We start from the raw sequence: 21,982 nt of genomic DNA on the forward strand, positions 1-21,982 counted from the left end.
ACATAAATATAAACCCTTTTTCCTACTTCCAACAGACCTCACTACCTCTGAGGATGCTTGCCATAGATGCAGGCAAAACGTCAGGAGAGAATGCCTCGCTCGCCCCTCTCGCTCGCCCTCTCGCTCGCTTGCTCAGCCGGCGCCGAGAGAGGAGAGCTCCCAGCAAGCATCGGCAGGCGGCCATCTTACGTATTTCCGAAATGGACGGAAATACAAAATTTTTTGGCGCCTGCCGTTTCGATATTTAAAAACACTTCCAGGTTAAAAAAAAAGTTTTGTAATCGTTTCGTAACGAATTTTTTAACGAATTACGAATTAACGAAACGAATTGACCAGCCCTATAACAGTGTTTTTTAACCTGTGGGGTCGGGACCCCTGGGGGGTGTCATGAGGTGGTTTCAGAGGGGTTGCCAAAGACCATCACAAAATGTATTTCTAACAGTCTTAGAAACCCCTTTAGCAGAGAAGGCTGAAGATCTCTCCGTCTGTCCTTCTCGTCCTTTTTGGAACCAGATGGTGAATCCTCCCACCAAAAGCCCTCCTCCTGCTGGAGAGAGGCTCACGCCAGAAAGTCCCTTCAAGGTATGGAGCTTCCGTTTGGGAAGTTTGGCCCAATTCTGTCGTTGGTGGAATTCAGAATGTTCTTTGTTTGTAAGTGAACTATAAATTCCAGCAACTACACCTCCCAAATGTCAAGGTCTATATTTCCCAAACTCTACCAGTGTTCACATTTGGGCATATTAAGTATTTGTGCCAAGTTTGGTCCAGATCTATCATTGTTTGAGTCCACAGAGCTCTCTGGATGTAGGTGAACTACAATTTCAAAAATCAAGGTAAGCGCCCACCAAACAGTATTTTCTGTTGATCATGCGAGTTCTGTGTGCCAAGTTTGGTTCAGTTCTATCGTTGGTGGAGTTCAGAATGCTCTTTGATTGTAGATGAACTATAAATCCCAGAAACTACAACTCCCAAATGATAAAATCAATCTCCCCCAGCCCTACCAGTATTCAAATTTGGTGGTACAACAACAACAACAAAACTTTATTTATATACCTCCCTATCTCCCCGAGGGGACTCAGAGCAGTTTCCAAGTAACATCATCAATACATACAGAGTAAACAACATAAACATAAAATTAACAAAGCAACAGAAGCATAAAAAATCACAATAGCACATATATATTTGAAATAATCCTGCCTGTTCAAGGCAATTTAAAAAGGCCAGGCTGAGGCTAGTGCAATTTCAAGAGGGAAATTAGGTGTAATGCTATAGCAGCCCACAAATAATAATAGGTATAGTCTATAGCTGTTCATTTCCGGGGCCTAATAGGAGAAAGTGACAGGGATAATTGGTAGAAAAAGATATGGCCATATTCAGCAATGTCTGGGGCTGAGCTAGAACTAGTCGTTCTCAAAGGCTTGTTTCAACCACCTGGTCTTCAAGCTCTTACGAAAGGAGAGGAGGGATGGGGCCTGTCTTATTTCTCTAGGAAGGGCGTTCCAGAGGTGGGTGGCCACCACCGAGAAGGCCCTCTCTCTCATCCCCACCAACTGTGCTTGTGACAGTGATGGGAGCAAAAGGAGGGCCTCCCCGGAAGATCTTAAGGTTCACATCGGTTCACAGAGGGAGATGCAATCGCGAAGATAGGCAGGGCCCGAACCGTTTATCAGGTATTTGTGCCAAATTTAGTCCAGTGAATGAAAATACATCTTGCATATCAGATATTTACATTATAATTCATAACAGTAGCAAAATTACAGTTATGAAGTAGCAGTGAAAATAATTTTATGGTTGGAGGTCACTACAACATGAGGAACAGTATTAAGGGGTCACGGCATTAGGAAGATTGAGAACCACTGATATATAATTTCCCTTCAACTGGTCTACAAAGGATGACTAAAACAAATATATATTTCCTGACTTCTGTTAATGGACAATATTTTAAAACCTTAGACATTATTACACCATTTTATGATTGTGCATACCACAGGTCAGCTCTCACATTGTTTTCTCCTGGTGGGAGTTTGCTGGGAAGGATTCCAGCAGATCAATAAGTTACTATTTAAAAACAACTCATACCTAACTTTTACTGTGCTTACAAAGTAATCTGTTGCTTTCATTAAGGCACTAGATAAAATGATGCTGACTTCTTTGCTGCTCATTAGTAAAGGTAAAAGTTTTCCCCTGACATTAAGTCCAGTTGTGTCTGGGGGTTAGTGCTCATCTCCATTTCTAAGCTGAAGAGCCTTCCCGTTGAAGCGGTACCTATTGATCTACTCACATTTGCATGTTTTCGAACTGCTAGGTTGGCAGAAGCTGGGGCTGCAGAAGCTCACGCTGCTCCCCGGATTCGAACCTGCGACCTTTTGATCAGCAAGTTCAGCAGCTCAGAGGTTTAACCCACTTCACCACCGGAGGCTCAGTACTTTTGCTTTAATTTCCTGGTTAAGAAGAGAGAAAGGCTTAGGTCAGTAAGTGAATGGAATACAAATAGGAAAATTGCCATCAGAATGCATGCATGAAATCCCAAGGAAAAGTGACATTCAGGCTCCCTTCTATACTGTCCTTATATCCCAGGATCTGATGCCAGTCTGATATAATAAATAATAAATAAAACTTTGTATTGTCGAAGGCTTTCATGGCCGGAATCACTCAGTTCTTGTGGGTTTTTTCGGGCTATATGGCCATGTTCTAGAGGCATTTCTCCTGACGTTTCGCCTGCATCTATGGCAAGCTTCCTCAGAGGGTGAGGTATGAGGAAGCTTGCCATAGATGCAGGCGAAACGCCAGGAGAAATGCCTCTAGAACATGGCCATATAGCCCGAAAAAACCCACAAGAACTGAAATAAAACTTTATTTATATGTATTGTCGAAGGCTTTCATGGCTGGAATCACTGGTTGTTGTAGGTTTTTCCGGGCTATATGGCCATGTTCTAGAGGCATTTTCTCCTGACGTTTTGCCTGCATCTATGGCAAGCATCTTCAGAGGTAGAGAGGTCTGTTGGAAGTAGGAAAATGGGTTTATATATCTGTGGAATGACTAGGGTGGGACAAAGGACTTTTGTCTGCTGAAGCTAGGTGTCAACCAGAGAAGTCAGCCATAGCAGAGCACCTGATGAACCAACCTGGACACAGCATATTATTTGAGAACAGAGAAATGCTGGACCACTCGAACAACCACCATGTCAGAGAAGCCATTGAAATACACAAGAATGTGGACAATTTCAACAGAAAGGAGGAAACCATGAAAATGAACAAAATCTGGCTAGCAGTATTAAAAAAACTCAAAAATTACAACAGCACACAAGAATCTGCAACCTGGGGAGACCTAGAAGTCTTTCCTTTTTTTTTTTTCTTCTTCCCTTGGTTGGTGTTGTTGTTTGGTTGTTGTTGTTTGATTGACTCTTCCATTCTTTAAATTGGAGCCCCCAGTGGCGAAGTGGGTTAAACCCCTGTGCCGGCAGGACTGAAGACCGACAGGTCGCAGGTTCGAATCTGGGGAGAGGCGGATGAGCTCCCTCTATCAGCTCCAGCTCCTCATGTGGACATGAGAGAAGCCTCCCACAAGGATGATAAAAAATCAAATCATCCGGGTGTCCCCTGGGCAACGTCCTTGCAGACGGCCAATTCTCACACACCAGAAGCGACTTGCAGTTTCTCAAGTCGCTCCTGACATGACAAAAAAAATTCTTTAAATTTCCCACTTTTCTTTCACACACATTGTTCCCACTCTTTTTATGTAATAAAAGAAAAAAATTATTTTATCACTACTTCTTTAGGGAGCTTACCTTTATTTTCAATAAAAACATTTAAAAAAATAACTTGTACAAAGAAAGTAGTAATATTTGGTTTGAATCTTTAATGGAGTGATTGCAAGGATTGATATTTACAGGTGAAGGGTTAGGGTTAATGGGATTTAATTCATTTTTCTGAATTAAATCTCATTAAAACTTGCTGAAAGAACTAATAATGCTTGCTTTGTAGGAAGACTTAGGAAGTGCACACTCATGCAGCTCTCGGAATGCTGGTATCTAGGACTTTGATACAACTTCCTAGAGTCCAAAGTAACTTTGTAAACAAGGCGTTCAAAAGCTTTAGGTAGGGAATCCTGTTTGATCCTGCCTGCCCACTGAGGTCAGCTAGGGAGGCACTGTTAAACATCCTGTTGGCCATGACACCTGGCCTTTGGGACTCCTGCTTCTGAAATATTTGTCTCTTTGACTACCTGCCACTGCCAACCAAAGGGAATTTTGTTTGTTGGTTGTTCTGGAAGGCCAATAGCCTGACAACTGATTGTACTTGCCATTCTTTTTCTTTCTTTCTTTTACAGTTTTAGTGTCCTTATTCCAAGTCTATATTTTTAAAGTTTATTACACAACCTGACTTGAATGGTTTAACTGAGAATCACAACTATATTAATATCTTAGATAATGTAAAGGACCGTATAAGAAAGCATGCCTTCCCTATTTTCAAGTTTGGGGCCAAACATGTACAAGACACGCAAATGCTTGTATTGCAATCAGAACCATGGGCTTTAACCTGTTTCTCCATTCAAGGCTGTCTTTTCGAAATAAAAACTGCAGCCAAAGACATAGGGTAAATTTACACAATAGAATTAATACAGCTTGACACCACTTTAATTGGGTTGTTATAGGTTTTTTGGGCTGTATGGCCATGTTCTCTGGATGCCCGACCACCATCTCCCAAAGCAGTTCCTCTATTCCGAACTCAAGAATGGAAAACAGAATGTTGGCGAGCAGGAAAAGAGATTTAAAGATGGGCTCAAAGCCAACCTTAAAAACTCTGGTATCAACACTGAGAACTAGAAAGCACTGGCTCTTGAGCGCTCCAGTTGGAGGTCAGCTTGACCAGCAGTGCTGTAGAATTTGAAGACATACGAATGGAGGGCGAAAGGGAGGAACGTGCCAAGAGGAAGGCACATCAAGCCAACCCCGACTGGGACCGCCTTCCACCTGGAAACCAATGCCCCCACTGTGGGAGAAGATGTAGATCAAGAATAGGGCTCCACAGTCACCTACGTACCCACCGCCAGACCACCGACCTTGGAGGACCATCATCATCCTCGGACTATGAGGGATCACCTAAGTAAAGTAAGTAAGTAAGGCCATGTTCTAGAACTATTCTCTCCTGACATTTCGCCTGCATCTATGGCAGACATCCTTAGAGATGCCTGCCATATCTATGGATGCCTGCCATAGATGCAGGTGAAACGTCAGGAGAGAATACTTCTAGAATATGGCCATACAGCCCGAAAAACCTACAGCAACCCAGTGATTCCGGCCAGGAAAGCCTTTGACTATACCACTTTAGAGCCCCCGGTGGCACAGTGGGTTAAACCCCTGTGCTGACAGGACTGAAGACTGACAGGTCACAGGTTCGAATCCAGGGAGAGCGTGGATGAGCTCTCTCTATCAGCTCCAGCTCCTCATGCGGGGACATGAGAGAAGCCTCCCACAAGGATGGTAAAACATCAAACATCCAGGCATCCCCTGGGCAACGTTCTTGCAGACGGCCAATTCTCTCACACCAGAAGCGACTTGCAGTTTTTCAAGTCGCTCTTGGCATGACCAAAAAATAAATAAAAGTACCATGGCTCCATCTATGGAATTATGAAGACTGAAATTTTATAAGGTCTTTTGCCTTCTTTGTATATGATTGCTAGTACCGCACCAAACTACAACTCACAGAATTCTGCACCACTGAGCCATGCCAGTTAAAGTCATGTTAAACTGTATTAATTCTATAGTGCTGGTACACATGAAGAGTAAATCCACACAAGTGCTATATCCAAGCTACAGTGAGAATTATCCTGCCCTGGTTTGACCCCACTAATACCACAATTACTTATTTAAATCTTAGCTCAAACTGGTCTTAGAAGCCCACACACTTTCAGCTCTCTGAAGCCACCTTGGTACAAAAGGGTGCTTGTGGCACATCTACGTGTTCACTGTACCAGATTATTTTAGGCCAAAGGACTATTTTTTCTTTTTTCCTGATAAACCTATCAACCAATAGTCTTTCTTGTTTCCTGTCAATCTTATCCCCATCTATCAATCTGATCCCAATGGATGGTTCCTCTATGCCATCCCCTCTCCCTCCCATGTGAGTGCGGGAACTTTAAATGTCACTTAAAATGAAGAATGAGGAGATGTTTCTTCCAACAGACACACACACATTCACACAATAGAGGGCGGGTAGTGCAAACGTGCCAGGGCAGTGAAAGGGGGGAGGTGGTGGCTCACTCCACATCCCTTTCACCTGTCCTTCTTCCTCTGTTGGTGCTATAACTCACCCTCTAGAATTGGATGGTTCAGATTGGCCCCTTCTACACTTCCATATAATTCAGATTATCAAAGCAGATAATCCACATGATGGAAGTCCTATTCCACAACAGGAGTTTGCAAACGCTGAAGACCCACTGACATCATTCATCAAGTTTGGGGTTTTTTTGGTCATGTCAGGAGCGACCTGAGAAACTGCAAGTCGCTTCTGGTGTGAGAGAATTGGCCGTCTGCAAGGACGTTGCCCAGGGGACGCCCGGATGATTTTTGATGTTTTATCATCCTTGTGGGAGGCTTCCCTCATGTCCCCGCATGAGGAGCTGGAGCAGATAGAGGGAGCTCGTCTGCCTCTCCCCGGATTTTAACCTGTGACCTGAGAAACTGCAAGTCGCTTCTGGTGTGAGAGAATTGGCTGTCAGGAAGGACGTTGCCCAGGGGATACCCGGATGATTTTTGAGGTTTTATCATCCTTGTGGGAGGCTTCTCTCATGTCCCCGCATGACGAGCTGGAGCTGATAGAGGGAGCTCATCCGCCTCTCCCCGGATTTGAACCTGCGACCTGTCGGTCTTCAGTTCTGCCGGCACAGGGGTTTAACCCACTGTGCCACCGGGGGCTCCATTCATCAAGTGATGCAAAGATATAGAAAGATTGCACTGCTCCTAGAGATTATTAAGGAGAAGCAGGAAATTAGGCACCACCATTTCTGGCAGCTTCATTGCTTTCAATGCTCCCTCTTGGCCACTAACAGTACTTTTTGCATCCTGGTTTCTTCACCTTGAACTGGTTATGATTTTGGACTCTTTTACTCTGGAGATTTGTGCACCATTCACCATCCCTCCCCACCATTCAATTCCCTTTTCCCCATCTGCATGAGTGAGCAACTGACTGGTTGAGTGAGAGTGTGTATACCTTCCTCCTCCTGATACACCTGTCCCACCCCCTTAGTCCCCATGAACAAGCTAAGCACCCCTCAGCCCCCACAAAGGTGGAGGAACAACTATACTAATAACATAAGTCTGTCTCCAAAGGACTGAAGTATTAAAAGTCCCAAGAATCATAGAATCATCTATATAAATAAAAATGTAATATTCATTTGTGGGATTAACATAACTCAAAAACCACTGGACAAATTGACACCAAATTTGGACACACAACACCTATCTGTCCAATGAGTGACCATCACTCATAAAAAAAACACTGAAAAACACAGCAGAAGGGACTAAAAAAGCCAAAAAAGCAAAAAGATGCAACAGCGAATGCGCAAAACGACTCCCCCTGGCAAACAAAATACACAATAGCATATCCACACTCTCTTCTGGACTACAGCTCCCAGCATCCCCTAGACCAGGCCCTTTAGGAGAGGAGGATGATAAAAGGCACTACTTCCAAGCTGCAAGCTTTCTTTTCCTTGGATTTCTTTGAGAGCACCCCAATCCATGCATATTTCCAATTTCCTATTCCTGGACTGCAACTCCCAGCAATCCTCCAGATAGAGAATGCCTCTAGACCATGGCCATACAGCCCGAAAAAACCTACAACAACCCAGTGATTCCAGCCATGAAAGCCTTCAACAATACAATCCTCCAGATAGATAGATTAGATAGAGATAGGTAGGTAGGTAACTAGATAGATGAGGAGGATTGCTGGGAGTTATAGTCCAAGAATTGGTAGAGAAGGAAGAAAGGAAAGAAAGAGGAAGGGAAAGAAAAGTTGGGGGGTGGGAAGGAAGGGAAGAAGAAGAGAAGGAAGGAAGGAAGGAAGGAAGGAAGGAAGGAAGGAGAGAGAGAGAGAGAGAGAGAGAGAAAGAAAGTGAAGGAAGGAAGGAAAGGGAAGGAAGGAGAGAAAGAGGGAGGGAAGGTTGGCCACAGCAACGCGTGGCGGGTACAGCTAGTAAAATAATAAATTTACATCAAATGTATATCATACACACTACAGAGAGCAGAAAGTCTTAGGATGCATCTAAACTACAGAATTATGACCTGCATCTCCTTGTGGCTCAATGCGGGGTACAATATGGTTTAAACAGAATGATAAAACACAATGTGACTGAAATACGACTTGCAGGGACGAGCGAGAGGGCCTTTTCTGTGGTGGCCCCCCGACTCTGGAACTCACTCCCCAGAGATATTAGGCAAGCCCCCACGCTGGCAATCTTCAGGAGGAATATGAAAACCTGCTTATTCCAATGTGCCTTCAGTGATTGAATGTAAGACATTCCCTGACCAAACCTTGCACAAAATGACCTCAGAAGCACTTTATTTTATGGTTCGTGCAATTAAATCCTTCCTCATCCCCAGATCCTCCTGTCCTATTTCCCAGTGTTTTAAAATTTTTATCCTTGAATTTGGCCCTGCCCGGTGAAATCTTTTGTGTTTAATGTTTGATTTTATATTGTTGTGTCGCTTATTATATTGGTTTTGCATTTTATGTATTTTATTTTCTGGTTTTGTTATGCTTTTGTGTTATATTGGGTGTACTGTACCGATGGGCATGGCCTCATGTAGGCCACACTGAGTCCCCCTGGAGGAGATGGAGTGGGATATAAATAAATAAATTATTATTATTATTATTATTATTATTATTATACATAAAACACATGACCACCCCAATAAAATGTAGGTGGAATTCAATAGTTAAAACTAACAAGGTAGGCCTGCCAGAAGAGATAGATTTTCATCTGTGTTTTAAATTCCAACAGCTCATTTAGCTGTCGGATCTCTTCCAGCATGTCGGTCCACAGTCTTCTTGGGGCAGCCATTGAAAAGGTCCTCTGGGTGGTGGTTGCCAGTTGGCTTGTGGTTGGTTGGAGTAACCACCCCCAGAGGGCCTCCGTGTCCTAGAGAGAGGATTGTATGGGAAAAGGTGATCCCGTCGGTAACCTGGTACTAAACCATGCAGGGCTTTAAAGGTCAAAGCCAACACTTTGTACTTTGCCCGGAAACTAATTGGCAGCCAGTGGAGTTACTTTAGTATAAGTGTATTATGCTCACTCCTAGATATTACTGTAACTAGTCTGGCTGCCGTGTTTTGAATTAATGGGAGTTTCCAAACTTGGTACAAGGGTAGCCCAATGTAAAGCGCATTGCAGAAGTCCAACCACGAGGTTATCAATGTGTGCACTACCATCTTCATTTCCTTCAAATCTAGAAAGGGGCATAGCTGGTGGTTCAGAAGCTGATAGTAAGCACTCCTGACTGTCACATCTATCTGGGCTGACATCTGGAGAGACGGATCCAGGAGCACTCCCAAGTATTTATGTGGGAGAGTAACCCCATCTAAAACTGATTGACACATCACCATCCCTAGATTAGGACCCTTGATAGCAAGCACCTCTGTCTTGACTGGATGAAATTTCAATTTGTTTTCCCTCCCCTGGCCTATTGCCTCTTCCAGGCAATCATTCAGAGGAGGCACACTATCCTTAGCTGAAGCTGTTTTTGAAGGCATGGAGAATTATATTTGGGTGTCATCAGTATAGTGGACACCCCATCCCCAGGTTAAGGTGCACCTGCACTGAAGAATTGATACAGTTTGACATCTCTTTAACCACCATGGTTCTCTGCTGTAGAATCATGGGAGCTGTAATTTGGCAAGGCGTGAGCACCCTTTGGCAGAGATGGCTCAAGACCTGATAAAACTAAAACTCTCCTGATTCCATAGCATTGAGCCATGGCCGTCCAAATGGGGACCTCTCCACCCAGCACCAACTGCTGCTGTGGGCCAGAGTGAAGAGGGGACGGATGGACAGGGGACAGTTCCACCTTGTTTCCTGTACTATGCTAATAATATAATATATTGTATATACATATAATATTTATAATATTATAATGTAATGTGAAATAATACTAATACTATTGCTTGTTTTCTGCTGCCCTGGAGACTAGGACACAATGGAACAATGGCTTCAAACTACAACAAAGGAGATTTCATCTGAACATGAGGAAGAACTTCCTGACTGTGAGAGCCATTCAGCAGTGGAACTCTCTGCCCCGGACTGAAAATGCAAAAAGAAATTAAGAAATACAGCGCTTGCACAAAACCACTTATATTATATACACACAAACACATATACACACACACACAAAACACATATACACAGACTGAGCCACAGCAACGCGTGGCAGGGGACAGCTAGTATCTATATAAATAAAAATGTAATGTTCGTTTGTGGGATTAACAGAACTCAAAAACCACTGGACGAATTGGCACCAAATTTGGACCCAAGACAACTAACAACCCAATGTATGTCCTTCACTCAAAAAAATGTTTTTGCCATTTGGGAGTTGTAGTTTCTGGGATTTATAGTTCACCTACAATCACAGAGCATTCTGAACCTCACCAACGATAGAATTGGGCCAAACCCCCCACACAGAACCCCCATGTGGGCCACAGCAATGCGTGGCAGGAGACAGCTAGTGATATTATAATTATATATTTATATTACATGTAATATTACTAATAATATTACAATATAATGGCGTAGTGCAATATAGTAATATTTAATACTGATATTGTATGCTAATAATATCATATATTGTGTGTATCGTGTAAGCCGCTCTGAGTCCCCTTCGGGGTGAGAAGGGCGGCATATAAATGTTGTAAATAAATAAATGGTGCCAAACGGCATTCATTGTACAGTGCGGACACAACCCTGAAGATAGTTCCCTGGGATCCCCATATCCAAATGCTAATCAGCAAGAGGACCAACATCAGACACACAGGCCCTCCAGTTTGCCCAGACACCCCCCCCCCATTCTTTACTCAAAAAGAAGAGAATCAATTGTCTCTCCGTGGGCTCTCTAACGTTCTCTAGGTCCTCCAGTGCAACTCTAAACTTTTGCAGAAATTGGCCACACTGGAAGACCTAGAGATTCCTAGATATCATATTAAATTGACAAATATTAAGATTGCAGTATTGCGTCAATTGTACCACTGTACCATGCAAGGAAACTGTGCTGCTCTGACAGGAGATCACCTTATTTTACAAGTCTTACCTGCTCAAAAATACTCTGACTAAATGTATAATAGTAATGGACGAGCTAGACTTTTCAAGCCATGGGCTATAGGTCACTTTTCAAATAAGTGGCAGACACTCCATTTAGTATATGTATGTATGTAGATAGATAGAGTCATTATCACCATCAGAACCACTTGAACTGCCCTGGCTCAATGGCATCAGGAGAGTTTCAATTTTGCAAGGTCCTGCCCCAAAGCACGACTCTGGCCCCTTTCACACTGCCAAATAAAAACCAGATTATCTGCTTTGAACCGGATTATATGGCCGTGTAGACTCAAATCTTCCAGTTAGAAGCAGATCATGTGGATTAACAGCTGGATTATATGGCAGTGTAGAAGGGGCCTCTGTGGATCCCCTAGCCAGGTTTTTTGGACTCCATTTCCCAGAATCCCTAGCCATTGGGCAAGCAAGCCAGGGCTTCTGGGAGTTGGAGGCCCAAACAGCTGGAGGGCTACAAGTTTGACATCTCTGCTATCCGAGGATCCCGTAGCCTTGAGCCACAGCAGTTCAAGCGGGCTCAACCTGCATTCATTTTCCAGAGGAGATGGGCCCCAGCTACTCACCGCTGCCTTCCCTCCTGGTGCTGATACTTCTGCTGTTTTGGGCCTCCTGAGGGACCCCCGGCCGATGGCGGAGCCCTGCAGGAGGAGGAGGAGGACAGCGCCCCCAGCTTGGGCCAATCAGAGGGGGCCATGCCGTCTTTGGTCCCGCCCTCCCTCCGTGGCGGGGGCGGGGCTAGTAGCGAAAGGGGCGGAGAGAGGAAGAGGCCCCTCCCCTCCCAGCATGAAGAGGCTGCCTGTGAGAGCACCATTCATTCATAGCAGGCTGTAGCATGGGTGCAGTTTGCTACCGCTTTAGGGCGGGATAGAATCAGAATCATAGAATCAAAGAGTTGGAAGAGACTTCATGGGCCATCCAGTCCAACCCCCTTCCAAGAAGCAGGAATATTGCATTCAAATCACCCCTGACAAATGGCCATCCAACCTCTGTTTAAAAGCTTCCAAAGAAGGATCTTCCACCACACTCCAGGGCAGAGAGTTCCACTGCTGAACTGCTCTCACAGTCAGGAAGTTCTTCCTCATGTTCAGAGGGAATCTCCTCTCTTGTATTTTGAAGCCATTGTTCTGCGTCCTAGTCTCCAAGGAAGCAGAAAACAAGCTTGCTCCCTCCTCCCTGTGGCTTCCTCTCACATATTTATACATGGCTGTCATATCTCCTCTCAGCCTTCTCTTCTTCAGGCTAAACATGCCCAGCTCCTTAAGCCGCTCCTCATAGGGCTTGTTCTCCAGACCTTTTATCATTTTAGTCGCCCTCCTCTGGACACATTCCAGCTTGTCAATATCTCCCTTCAATTGTGGTGCCCAGAATTGGACACAATATTCCAGGTGTGGTCTAACCAAAGCGGAATAGAGGGGTAGCATTACTTCCCTGGACCTAGACACTAGGGTCCTCTTGATGCAGGCCAAAATCCCATTGACTTTTTTTGCCGCCACATCACATTGTTGGCTCATGTTTAACTTGTTGTCCACGAGGACTCCAAGATCTTTTTCACACGTACTGCTCTCGAGCCAGGCATCCCCCATTCTGTATCTTTGCATTTCGTTTTTCCTGCCAAAGTGGAGTATCTTGCATTTGTCGCTGTTGAACTTCATTTTGTTACTTTTGGCCCATCTCTCTAATCTGTCAAGATCGTTTTGAATCCTGCTCCTGTCCTCTGGAGTATTGGCTATCCCTCCCAATTTGGTGTCGTCTGCAAACTTGATGATCCTGCCTTCTAACCCCTCATATATAGAAATATAGTATTATTTTTTTTACTGACACAAAAGCACAGTATGACACAGCAAGCGAGATCTATATGCTGGATTTATGGATTATTATTATTAGTAGCATTATTTTACTGACACAAAAGCACAATATGTCACAGCAAACGAGATCTATATGCTGGATTTATAGATTATTATTATTATTATTATTATACTGACACAAAGGCACAGTATGTTACAGCAAACGAGATCTATATGCTGGATTTATAGATTATTATTGTTATTGTTATTATTATAAGTATTATTATTATTATTATTATTTTACTGACACAAAAGCACAGTGTGTCACAGCAAACGAGATCTGTATGCTGGATTTCATATCACAAAATCACAAGTCGAACACTTTCCAAGCGTCTAGGACTGTGTGATGTATTTTTGAACGATGCTCGCAGATCCAAGTATTATTATTATTATTATTGGGTTGTTGTAGGTTTTTTTGGGTTAAATGGCCATGGTCTAGAGGCATTCTCTCCTGACGTTTCGCCTGCATCTATTGCAAGCATCCTCAGAGGTAGTGAGGTCTTTTGGAACTAGGAAAAAGGGTTTATGTATCTGTGGAATGACCAGGGTGGGACAAAGAACTCTTGTCTGCTGGAGCTAGGTGTGAATGTTTCAACTGACCACCTTCATTAGCATTTGAAGGCCTGGCTGAGCCTGGGGGAATCTTTTGTTGAGAGATGTTGACCATCTTGACCAGCATACAATGGCCTGACAGTGCCTAGAGCAAACTTTTGTTGAGAGGTAATTAGATGTCCTTGTTTGTTTCCTCTCAGTTGTTGTGCTGTTGTAATTTTAGAGTTTTTTAATACTGGTAGCCAGATTTTGTTCATCTTCATGACCTCCTCCTTTCTGTTGAAATTGTCCACAGCACAACAACAGAGAGGAAAGAAACAAGGACATCTAATTACCTCTCAACAAAAGTTGTTGAGTGGAGAGGAGCAAACCACTGACCACCTGCTGCAATGCAACCTGAGCCCAGCCACATCATTGTCTGAAGACAATTTTATACACCTTTTAATGCAAGGCTGGGGTAAAAATTGCTGGAAGAAATATTAACAACTTTACATATGCAGATGATATCACTTGGATATCTTATGATATGCAAAAAAGAGGTATTTCGAAATCTAACGGGGGGGGGGGGGGGATACCCTTATGGCCCAAAGCATGGCGACACACAGAGACCATTCTGAGCTCCAGGCAAAACAGGACTCCCTCTTAGTGGGTGGAGCTTCCGCCTCCCCTTCGCGCTGATTGGAGACCTCGCGACGTGACGTCAACCAGGACGTCTCAAGATGGCGGCGCCCAGTCGGTGAGGTCAGTGAGGAGGTGGGTGTGCATGGATGAATGCTGAGGCCATGGGATTGGGAGGAGGGGGCATATAAAGGGGGATAGAGTTGGCAGGCTTCTTCTGGGGGGAAAAGAGCAGACGGTTGTAGAGACTATTCATGCTTTTGCTCTTTCTTAGGTTGCATCTACACTATTGTAAAATTAATGCAGTTTCATGGAATCAAAGAGTTGGAAGAGACCCCATGGGCCATCCAGTCCAACCCCCTGCCAAGAAGCAGGAATATTGCATTCAAATCACCCCTGACAGATGGCCATCCAGCCTCTGTTTAAAAGCTTCCAAAGAAGGAGCCTCCACCACACTCCGAGGCAGAGAGTTCCACTGCTGAACGGCTCTCACTGTCAGGAAGTTTTTCCTCATGTTCAGGTGGCAGTTAAAGTTTAACTGCCATACCTCAAGGCTATGGGATCTTGGGAGTTGTAGTGCAACAGTACCCTTTGGTAGATAAGCCAAACGTACACATGATTCAATAGCAGGTAAAGTGGAGTCGAATTGCCTTAATTCTAGTGTAGATGCATCCATACTCACGTTTAAAGTAATGTCTGAATCCGACACACGTGTAATACACATGGAGGTAAATGTTTTATCTAGCTTGTTGTAATGACATTGGGTCACACTTTAGATGCTCCATGTGCATGTACAGGCAGCCCACAAGTTACAAACGAGATAGGTTCTGTAGGTTTGCTCTTAAGTTGAGAGCACATCTTAACACATCTCAACAAAAGATTTTCCCGGGCTCAGCCAGGCCTTCAAATGCTAATGAAGGTGGTCAGTTGAAACATTCACACCTAGCTCCAGCAGAGAAGAGCTCTTTGCCCCACCCCAGCCATTCCAAAGATATATAAACCCATTGTCCTAATTCCAACAGACATCACTACCTCTGAGGATGCTTGCCATAGATGCAGGCGAAACGTCAGGAGAAATGCCTCTAGAACATGGCCATAAAGCCCGAAAAAACCCCACAAGTACCTAGTGATTCCAGCCATGAAAGCCTTCGACAATAAGTTGAATTTGTTTGTCAGTCGGAACAGGTACAGTTTTTAAGTGTAGCTCCAGCCTGCCTATCTATTTTACTTATCTAGTTGATCCCTCATTGTCCGAGTAGGATAGTCTCCCAAGGTCGGTGTACTGATGGTGGGTCCGTAGGTGACTGTGGAGCCCTATTCTTGATCTGCATCTTCTCCTGCAGTGAGGGCATTGGTTTCCAGGTGGAAGGCAGTCCCGGTTGGGGTTGGCTTGACGCGCCTTCCTCTTGGCACGTTTCTCTCTTTCACCCTCCATTTGTGCCTCTTCAAATTCTGCAGCACTGCTGGTCACAGCTGACCCCCAGCTGGAGCTCTCAAGGGCCAGGGCTTCCCAGTTCTCAGTGTCTATGCCACAGTTTTTAAGGCTGACTTTGAGCCCATCTTTAAATCTCTTTTCCTGCCCACCAACATTCCGTTTTCCGTTCTTGAGTTCGGAGTAGAGCAACTGCTTTGTGAGACGGTGGTCAGGCATCCGGACAATGTGGCCGGTCCAGCGGAGTTGATGGCGGAGGACCATCGCTTCAACGCTGGTGGTCTTTGCTTCTCCCAACATGCTGACATTTGTCCGCTTGTCTACCCAAGAGATTTGCAGGATTTTCCGTAGGTAGCGCTGATGGTATCGTTCCAGGAGTTGCATGTGACGTCTGTAGACAGTCCATGTTTTGCAGGTGTATAGCAGGGTTGGAAGGACAATAGCTTTATAAACAAGCACCTTGGTATCCTTACGGATGTCCCAGTCCTCAAACACTCTCTGCTTCATTCGGAAAAATGCTGCACTCGCAGAGCTCAGGTGGTGTTGTATTTTGGTGTCGACACAGTGAATTGCAGCGCTTTCTGAGTCTATCTATCTATCTATCTCTCTGTATAAATGCACATATACTTTGGATAGCATAGGGAAGGGTTAACACCCCTGTGGTGTTTGTTTTGCTGTCCCTGCCCCTGTTCAGAAGTTTTTCCCTCTCTTTCTGTCCCTATGATCATTGGATTTTGAAAATTTGGCCTTATTGTGGAAACAAGGATTGGCGATAAAGCTTCAGTGGAGATACCTTTTTCCTTTGAAAACTCTTTCAGGAGTGAATTTCTCCTCCAAGGGGTAGATTTCTCTCACTTGCTATTGTTAAACGCCAGAGGCGGATATTTGTAACTCAGGGCCCTTCTACACTGCCATATAACCCAGAATATCAAAGCAGGTAATCCATATTATCTGCTTTTAGTTGGATTATCTGAGTCTACACTGCCATATAATCCAGTTCAAAGCAGATAATCTGGATTTTCAAAAGTTGTTTGGAAGGGGCCTCAGAGACTGCCTGTACAGTGAGTATTCCTCACCTGAAATCAGAAGCGTATAAGATTTTGGATTATTCCTTCATTTTAGAATATTTTCATATGCATAATTTATTTCTTCAGTTGTAAGAAACCATTAAGATCACCACCAACAAAAATACTTAAGACACACCCACGATTCTAAGATGCACCCCATTTTTGGAGATGTTTGTATAGGAAAATATGCATCAAATAAAGTAATAAGGAATCTTGGAGATAGGGCCCAAGTCTGTAAACACAAAAAAAATTGTTTTGCACACACCTTATTCATGTAGCCGCAAATAATGTCATGCATGAAATAATGTTGAATCATCCAAAAGCAAAGTTGTCACTGGCCCCATCTATATGATAAAATAACAATTGCCGTTCTTTTACTAGTTTTAAATCAGCTTGCCAACTTTTGATTCTTTTATTATGGCTGTGTTTCTTTCTATTGTTCTTATTTAAGTTGGTGGAGCCCCCAGTGGTGCAGTAGGTTAAACCCTTGTGCCGCAGGACTGCTGACCAAAAGGTCAGTGGTTTGAATCCGGGGAGCGGGATGAGCTCCTATCTGTCAGCTTCAGCTTTTCATGCGGGGACATGAGAGAAGCCTCCCACAGGATGGTAAAACATCAGGGCATACCCTGGGCATTGTCCTTGCAGATGGCCAATTCTCTCACATCAGAAGTGACTTGCAGTTTCTCAAGTTGCTCCTGACATGAAAAAAATAGGTTGGTCTCTAAATAGTTTGAGAACAACAACAAAGCCTTTTGGCCTCACATTTTCAGAACATACCACTATAAGTGTGCATGGCGTAGCGTTTTGCTTTTAAGATATGCTGTATGCTAGCATGCAGTTGTGATAGAAATCAAATATTTTCTGTAAGAAGAGGCCCTGAAGAGGAAAGAAACAAGCCAAAAGTTTGTCATGTTGTAGGGACTTTTTTTCTCCTAAGAAAACTCATTTGCTTACATTTCTGTCCATTTCAGTTTTTGGGAGTAGGTGATGTGTGTGGCACGAAGTCTCTCGATACAACCACGACCTCGGTTCCCTCTTATTATGTACTGTATGATTCTGAAATAACAAGCTGACCACCATGAAGTGCATGAGGACATTATTACTGGCTCGGGAACTGTCTGTCGGAAGATGCATTGTCCATATAAAGGACCTTTCTAAGAGGGATCTCCTGGAGCTACAGAAAGGTGTCTGTCTCCAGGTAAGACTTCTTGAGCATTTCTTCTCTTTAAAATCATATTAAAATGTGGACATTATTCAAATTTCTGTGTCAGTTGTTATAGATCAAGGGTCTGGAGAACAAGCCCTATGAGGAGCAGCTTAAGGAGCTGGGCATGTTTAGCCTGAAGAAGAGAAGGCTGAGAAGAGATATGATAGCCATGTATAAATATGTGAGAGGAAGCCACAGGGAGGAGGGAGCAAGCTTGTTTTCTGCTTCTCTGGAGACTAGGACGCAGAACAGTGGCTTCAAACTACAAGAAAGGAGATTCCATCTGAACATGAGGAAGAACTTCCTGACTGTGAGAGCCGTTTAGCAGTGGAACTCTCTGCCCTGGAGTGTGATCGAGGCTCCTTCTTTGGAAGCTTTTAAACAGAGGCTGGATGGCCATCTGTCAGGGGTGATTTGAATGCTTCTTGGCAGGGGTTGGACTGAATGGCCCATGAGGTCTCTTCCAGCTCTTTGATTCTTTGATTCTATGATTTGGTGAATTCAATTTAGTGTCAATGCCTGGTAGCTTTTCCTTGAATAATGTGCTTTGAGGTCTCGCCCAAGACATTTTGGTAACCAAAACAAATGTCTTGTACCCTGTGCTGACTGCTACTTGCTACAATCTCAGTTTCCACCCTAATGGTGTATCCTTGCCAGTTCTCTTGATTTCACTATGACAGTGGTTCTCAACCTTGCTAATGCTGGGACCCCTTAATACAGCGCCTCATGTTGTGGTGTCCCCAACCATAAAAGAATTATTGTTGCTACTTCCTAACGGTAATTGTGTTACTGTTATGAATCATAATGAAAATATGTGAAATGCAAGATGAATTTTCATTCACTAGACCAAATTTGGCACAAATACCCAATAACGGAGCTCCATGCACTCATGTCAGCCTTGGAGGTGTCTATGGACAACACCAGCTCTTTGGCCTAGAAATTGAGCACCAACCCCCAGTCTTGGACATGACTGGACTTAATGTCAGGGGAAAACTTTTACCTTACCTTACCCACTATGCCAAATTTCAATACTGGTGGGGTTGGAGGGAGAATTGATTTTGTCATTTGGGAGTTGTAGTTAGTGGGATTTATAGTTCACCTACAATCAAAGAGCATTCTGAACTGCACCAATGATGGAATTGAACCAAACTTAGCGCACAGAACTCCCATGAACAACAGAAAATACTGGTAGTGTTTGGTGAGCATTGACCTAGAGTTTTGGAGTTGTAGTTCATCTGTATCCAGAGAGCACTGTGGACTCAAACAATGATAGATCTGGATCAAACTTGGCACGGATATTATTTTTTACAAAGAAATTTGTCAAAAAAAGATAATATCAAAACCTGGGAGGAAATTATAAAATATATGATATTAGCTGCCCAAGCAACTGTGGCGTTGGGGTGGAAAGATTATAGAAAATGGGAGGTTAAAAATGGTATGAGTATTTAGCAGAATATATGCTTCAGGATTATATCCATGAAAAAGAAGCAAATACACAACATGCCGATTTAAGAAAACTTGGGTGCAGAAGTGGGAAAGACTGACCGAAAAAGTGGAAGGAAAAGAAAGATATAATGTGCTAAACCATTTTCTTTTTACAATTGTTCAATTAAATTAAGATCTGAATTAAGGTAAATACTGTTCCCTGAGGGGGGGTGGGTAGGGGGAGGAGGGGTGTAAAACTGCCAGACACAAGGGTAAGGTGAAGGGGAGACAGATAAGAGCATTAGGAAAACAATATGCGATATGTGATATGTGATATGTATTCATAATGTAATTTAGCAACTGAATTTCTAATAATGATCGTATGTGATGGTACTAATTTTGTGTCGGAAATAATAATAATAATAATCATAATCATCATCATCATCATCATCATCATCATCTTGGCACGGATACTCAATATGCCCAAATGTGAACACTGGTGGAGTTTGGGGAAAATAGATCTTGACATTTGGGAGTTGTACTAGTTGCTGGGATTTATAGTTCACCTATAATCAAAGAGCTCTCTGAATCACACCACCGATAGAAATGGGCCAAATGTCCCACACAGAACCCCCATAACCAACAGAAAATATTGCAGGGATTTTGGATGAACTGGCAGTGATTTAGGGGAGATGTAGTTCACCTACATCTAGAGAGCACTGTAAACCCAAACGACTATGCCCAAGGGATTCTTAAGACCATCAGAAATATGTGTTTTCTAATGGTCTTTGGCGACCCCTCTGAAACCCTCTCATGACCTCTCCAGGGGTCCCGACCCCCAGGTTGAGAAACACTGCACTATGAGGAAAGCTGCTTGCTTTCCGCAGAGAATGGTGTTGTGACAATCGTGACCAGGCCTTGGTATCACAGGAACTTTCTGGGACCTTTTGTTCTATGGTGTCCATGCTTAGAGCACTGTTGAAGGAATTGGTTTACAGTTTATGTTGTAGTAAACACAGTCTTTGCTGTTACAGTAAAGCAACAATTGTGATTTGGCTTTCTTTTCTTGGGAAGAGAGATAGATGAATGGTCAAATGTGAACTGTGGCCAGGTGGGTTTGACTTTTGATAGGGCAGATTGACAGTATCACTGTGGCAGGTATCACAATTGATGCTGTCTTCCATCTCTTGGTCTATCACTATTTGAGCAAAATGGATATCCTTTTGGGACAGGCGTATATTTTTATTTGTTTCTCTTTCTTAGAATTCCAGGATAGTTCCTGTGAGGAGCATTCACATAAGCACAGGTCTTGGTGCTGCCACCGCTCCTGACAAGGACAACCCAGATAATAGCAAAGAATCTACTAATCGCTCCTTGGTGACAGTGGAAGAATTATTTGAGAGAACCCCTGTGGATGCAAAGAGTAGAGCTTCGTTCCAGCAAGCTGTGAACATCTTCTGCAAGAGGGACATCCGCCGTAGGGGTCACGTGGAATTTATATATGCAGCCCTGAAGAAGATGCCAGAGTTTGGTGTGGAAAAAGACATTGATGTTTATAACAAAATCTTGGATGTCTTCCCCAAGGAGGTTTTTCTGCCTCACAATTTCATTCAGAGGATGTTCAACCACTATCCGCGACAGCAGGAATGTGCTATCGAGGTGCTTGAGCAGATGGAGAACTATGGTAGGTACAGAAAGAAAGAGTACAATAGTGCCACGAGGCATCATTTTGGTTTCTGTGGAGTATAGCAGAACTGTGGTCAGAGCAAGAAATTTGTGTTTAATAGTCCTAGGGGTTGGATGCAGAACTTGGCCATGACTTTGGTTTTATAGAAAACCTATGTATAAAAATCACCATAGCAGTGGCGTCAGACTTGTGGCCCTCCAGGTGATCTTGGCAATACCACTTCCCAGAATTCCTGGCCATTGGATAAACTGACTAGTCAGAACATCTAGGGCCACAAGTTGGACTCCTCTGTTTTATTGGAATAGCGGACTTGGATAGCTGTAGGATATATGTTGTGTTCAGTTTTATGGAATTCTGTATCATGATAAAGAACTTTGTGTTGGTATTTATTTTTGTGGTGGACGACATTTGTTTGCTATTTCTGAGAGATTGATATGGTTTTGAAATTGTCTGACAATAATGCAGAAGAATCAGAAATAAGATTTATTGCTCTCTAATGGGTAAGTAGCCCAGCCTTTTAATTCTGGTCCCTTTGCAATAGAATAAACTTCTTTCAACATTGTCTCTTCATTGTAAACGTATATCTTCTTGAGCAACTTGAGCCACTTCAGGATAATGGTTTTCCCCTGCATAAATAAATGCTGTCATTGCTGGATGCACATCTGTACTGACCATTTAATGCACTTTCAAATCAGTATAGAAAAAGTGGATCCGCTGTGCAGATAATTGCACAGGAAATCCTGGAACCACTTTGAGGCCTAGATGGTGATTACACAATCCTTTCTACTTTTGTAGACAAAAGCCATTACATCATTATTTATTATTTACAG

At 43.4% G+C, this 21,982-nt stretch overlaps 2 protein-coding genes across 3 annotated transcripts in view; one reads left to right on the top strand and one right to left on the bottom strand.

Moving 5' to 3' along the window:
• LOC132768022 (TLC domain-containing protein 4-B-like) overlaps positions 1-12,000 on the bottom strand; it is a 39,271-nt gene extending 27,271 nt beyond the window's left edge. Inside the window, exons 1-2 of one of the 2 annotated variants that reach the window (XM_060763570.2) lie at positions 11,884-12,000; positions 2,282-2,441 (exon numbers count right to left, since the gene is read on the bottom strand). The gene's annotated coding sequence lies outside the window, so the exon portion shown is untranslated. The remainder of the gene's footprint in view (positions 1-2,281; positions 2,442-11,883) is intronic. The other variant, XM_060763572.2, reaches the window with a different exon arrangement.
• A 2,410-nt stretch (positions 12,001-14,410) lies between these two features.
• Positions 14,411-21,982, top strand: part of ZNF653 (zinc finger protein 653) — a 40,491-nt gene continuing 32,919 nt past the window's right edge. The window contains exons 1-3 of the mRNA XM_067464023.1: positions 14,411-14,469; positions 17,818-18,031; positions 20,729-21,149. Of these exons, the coding sequence (XP_067320124.1) occupies positions 17,912-18,031; positions 20,729-21,149 (541 nt within the window). The 5' untranslated portion in view covers positions 14,411-14,469; positions 17,818-17,911. The remainder of the gene's footprint in view (positions 14,470-17,817; positions 18,032-20,728; positions 21,150-21,982) is intronic.

This window comes from Anolis sagrei, chromosome 2, assembly GCF_037176765.1.
Source record: "Anolis sagrei isolate rAnoSag1 chromosome 2, rAnoSag1.mat, whole genome shotgun sequence".
NCBI lineage: Eukaryota > Metazoa > Chordata > Lepidosauria > Squamata > Dactyloidae > Anolis > Anolis sagrei.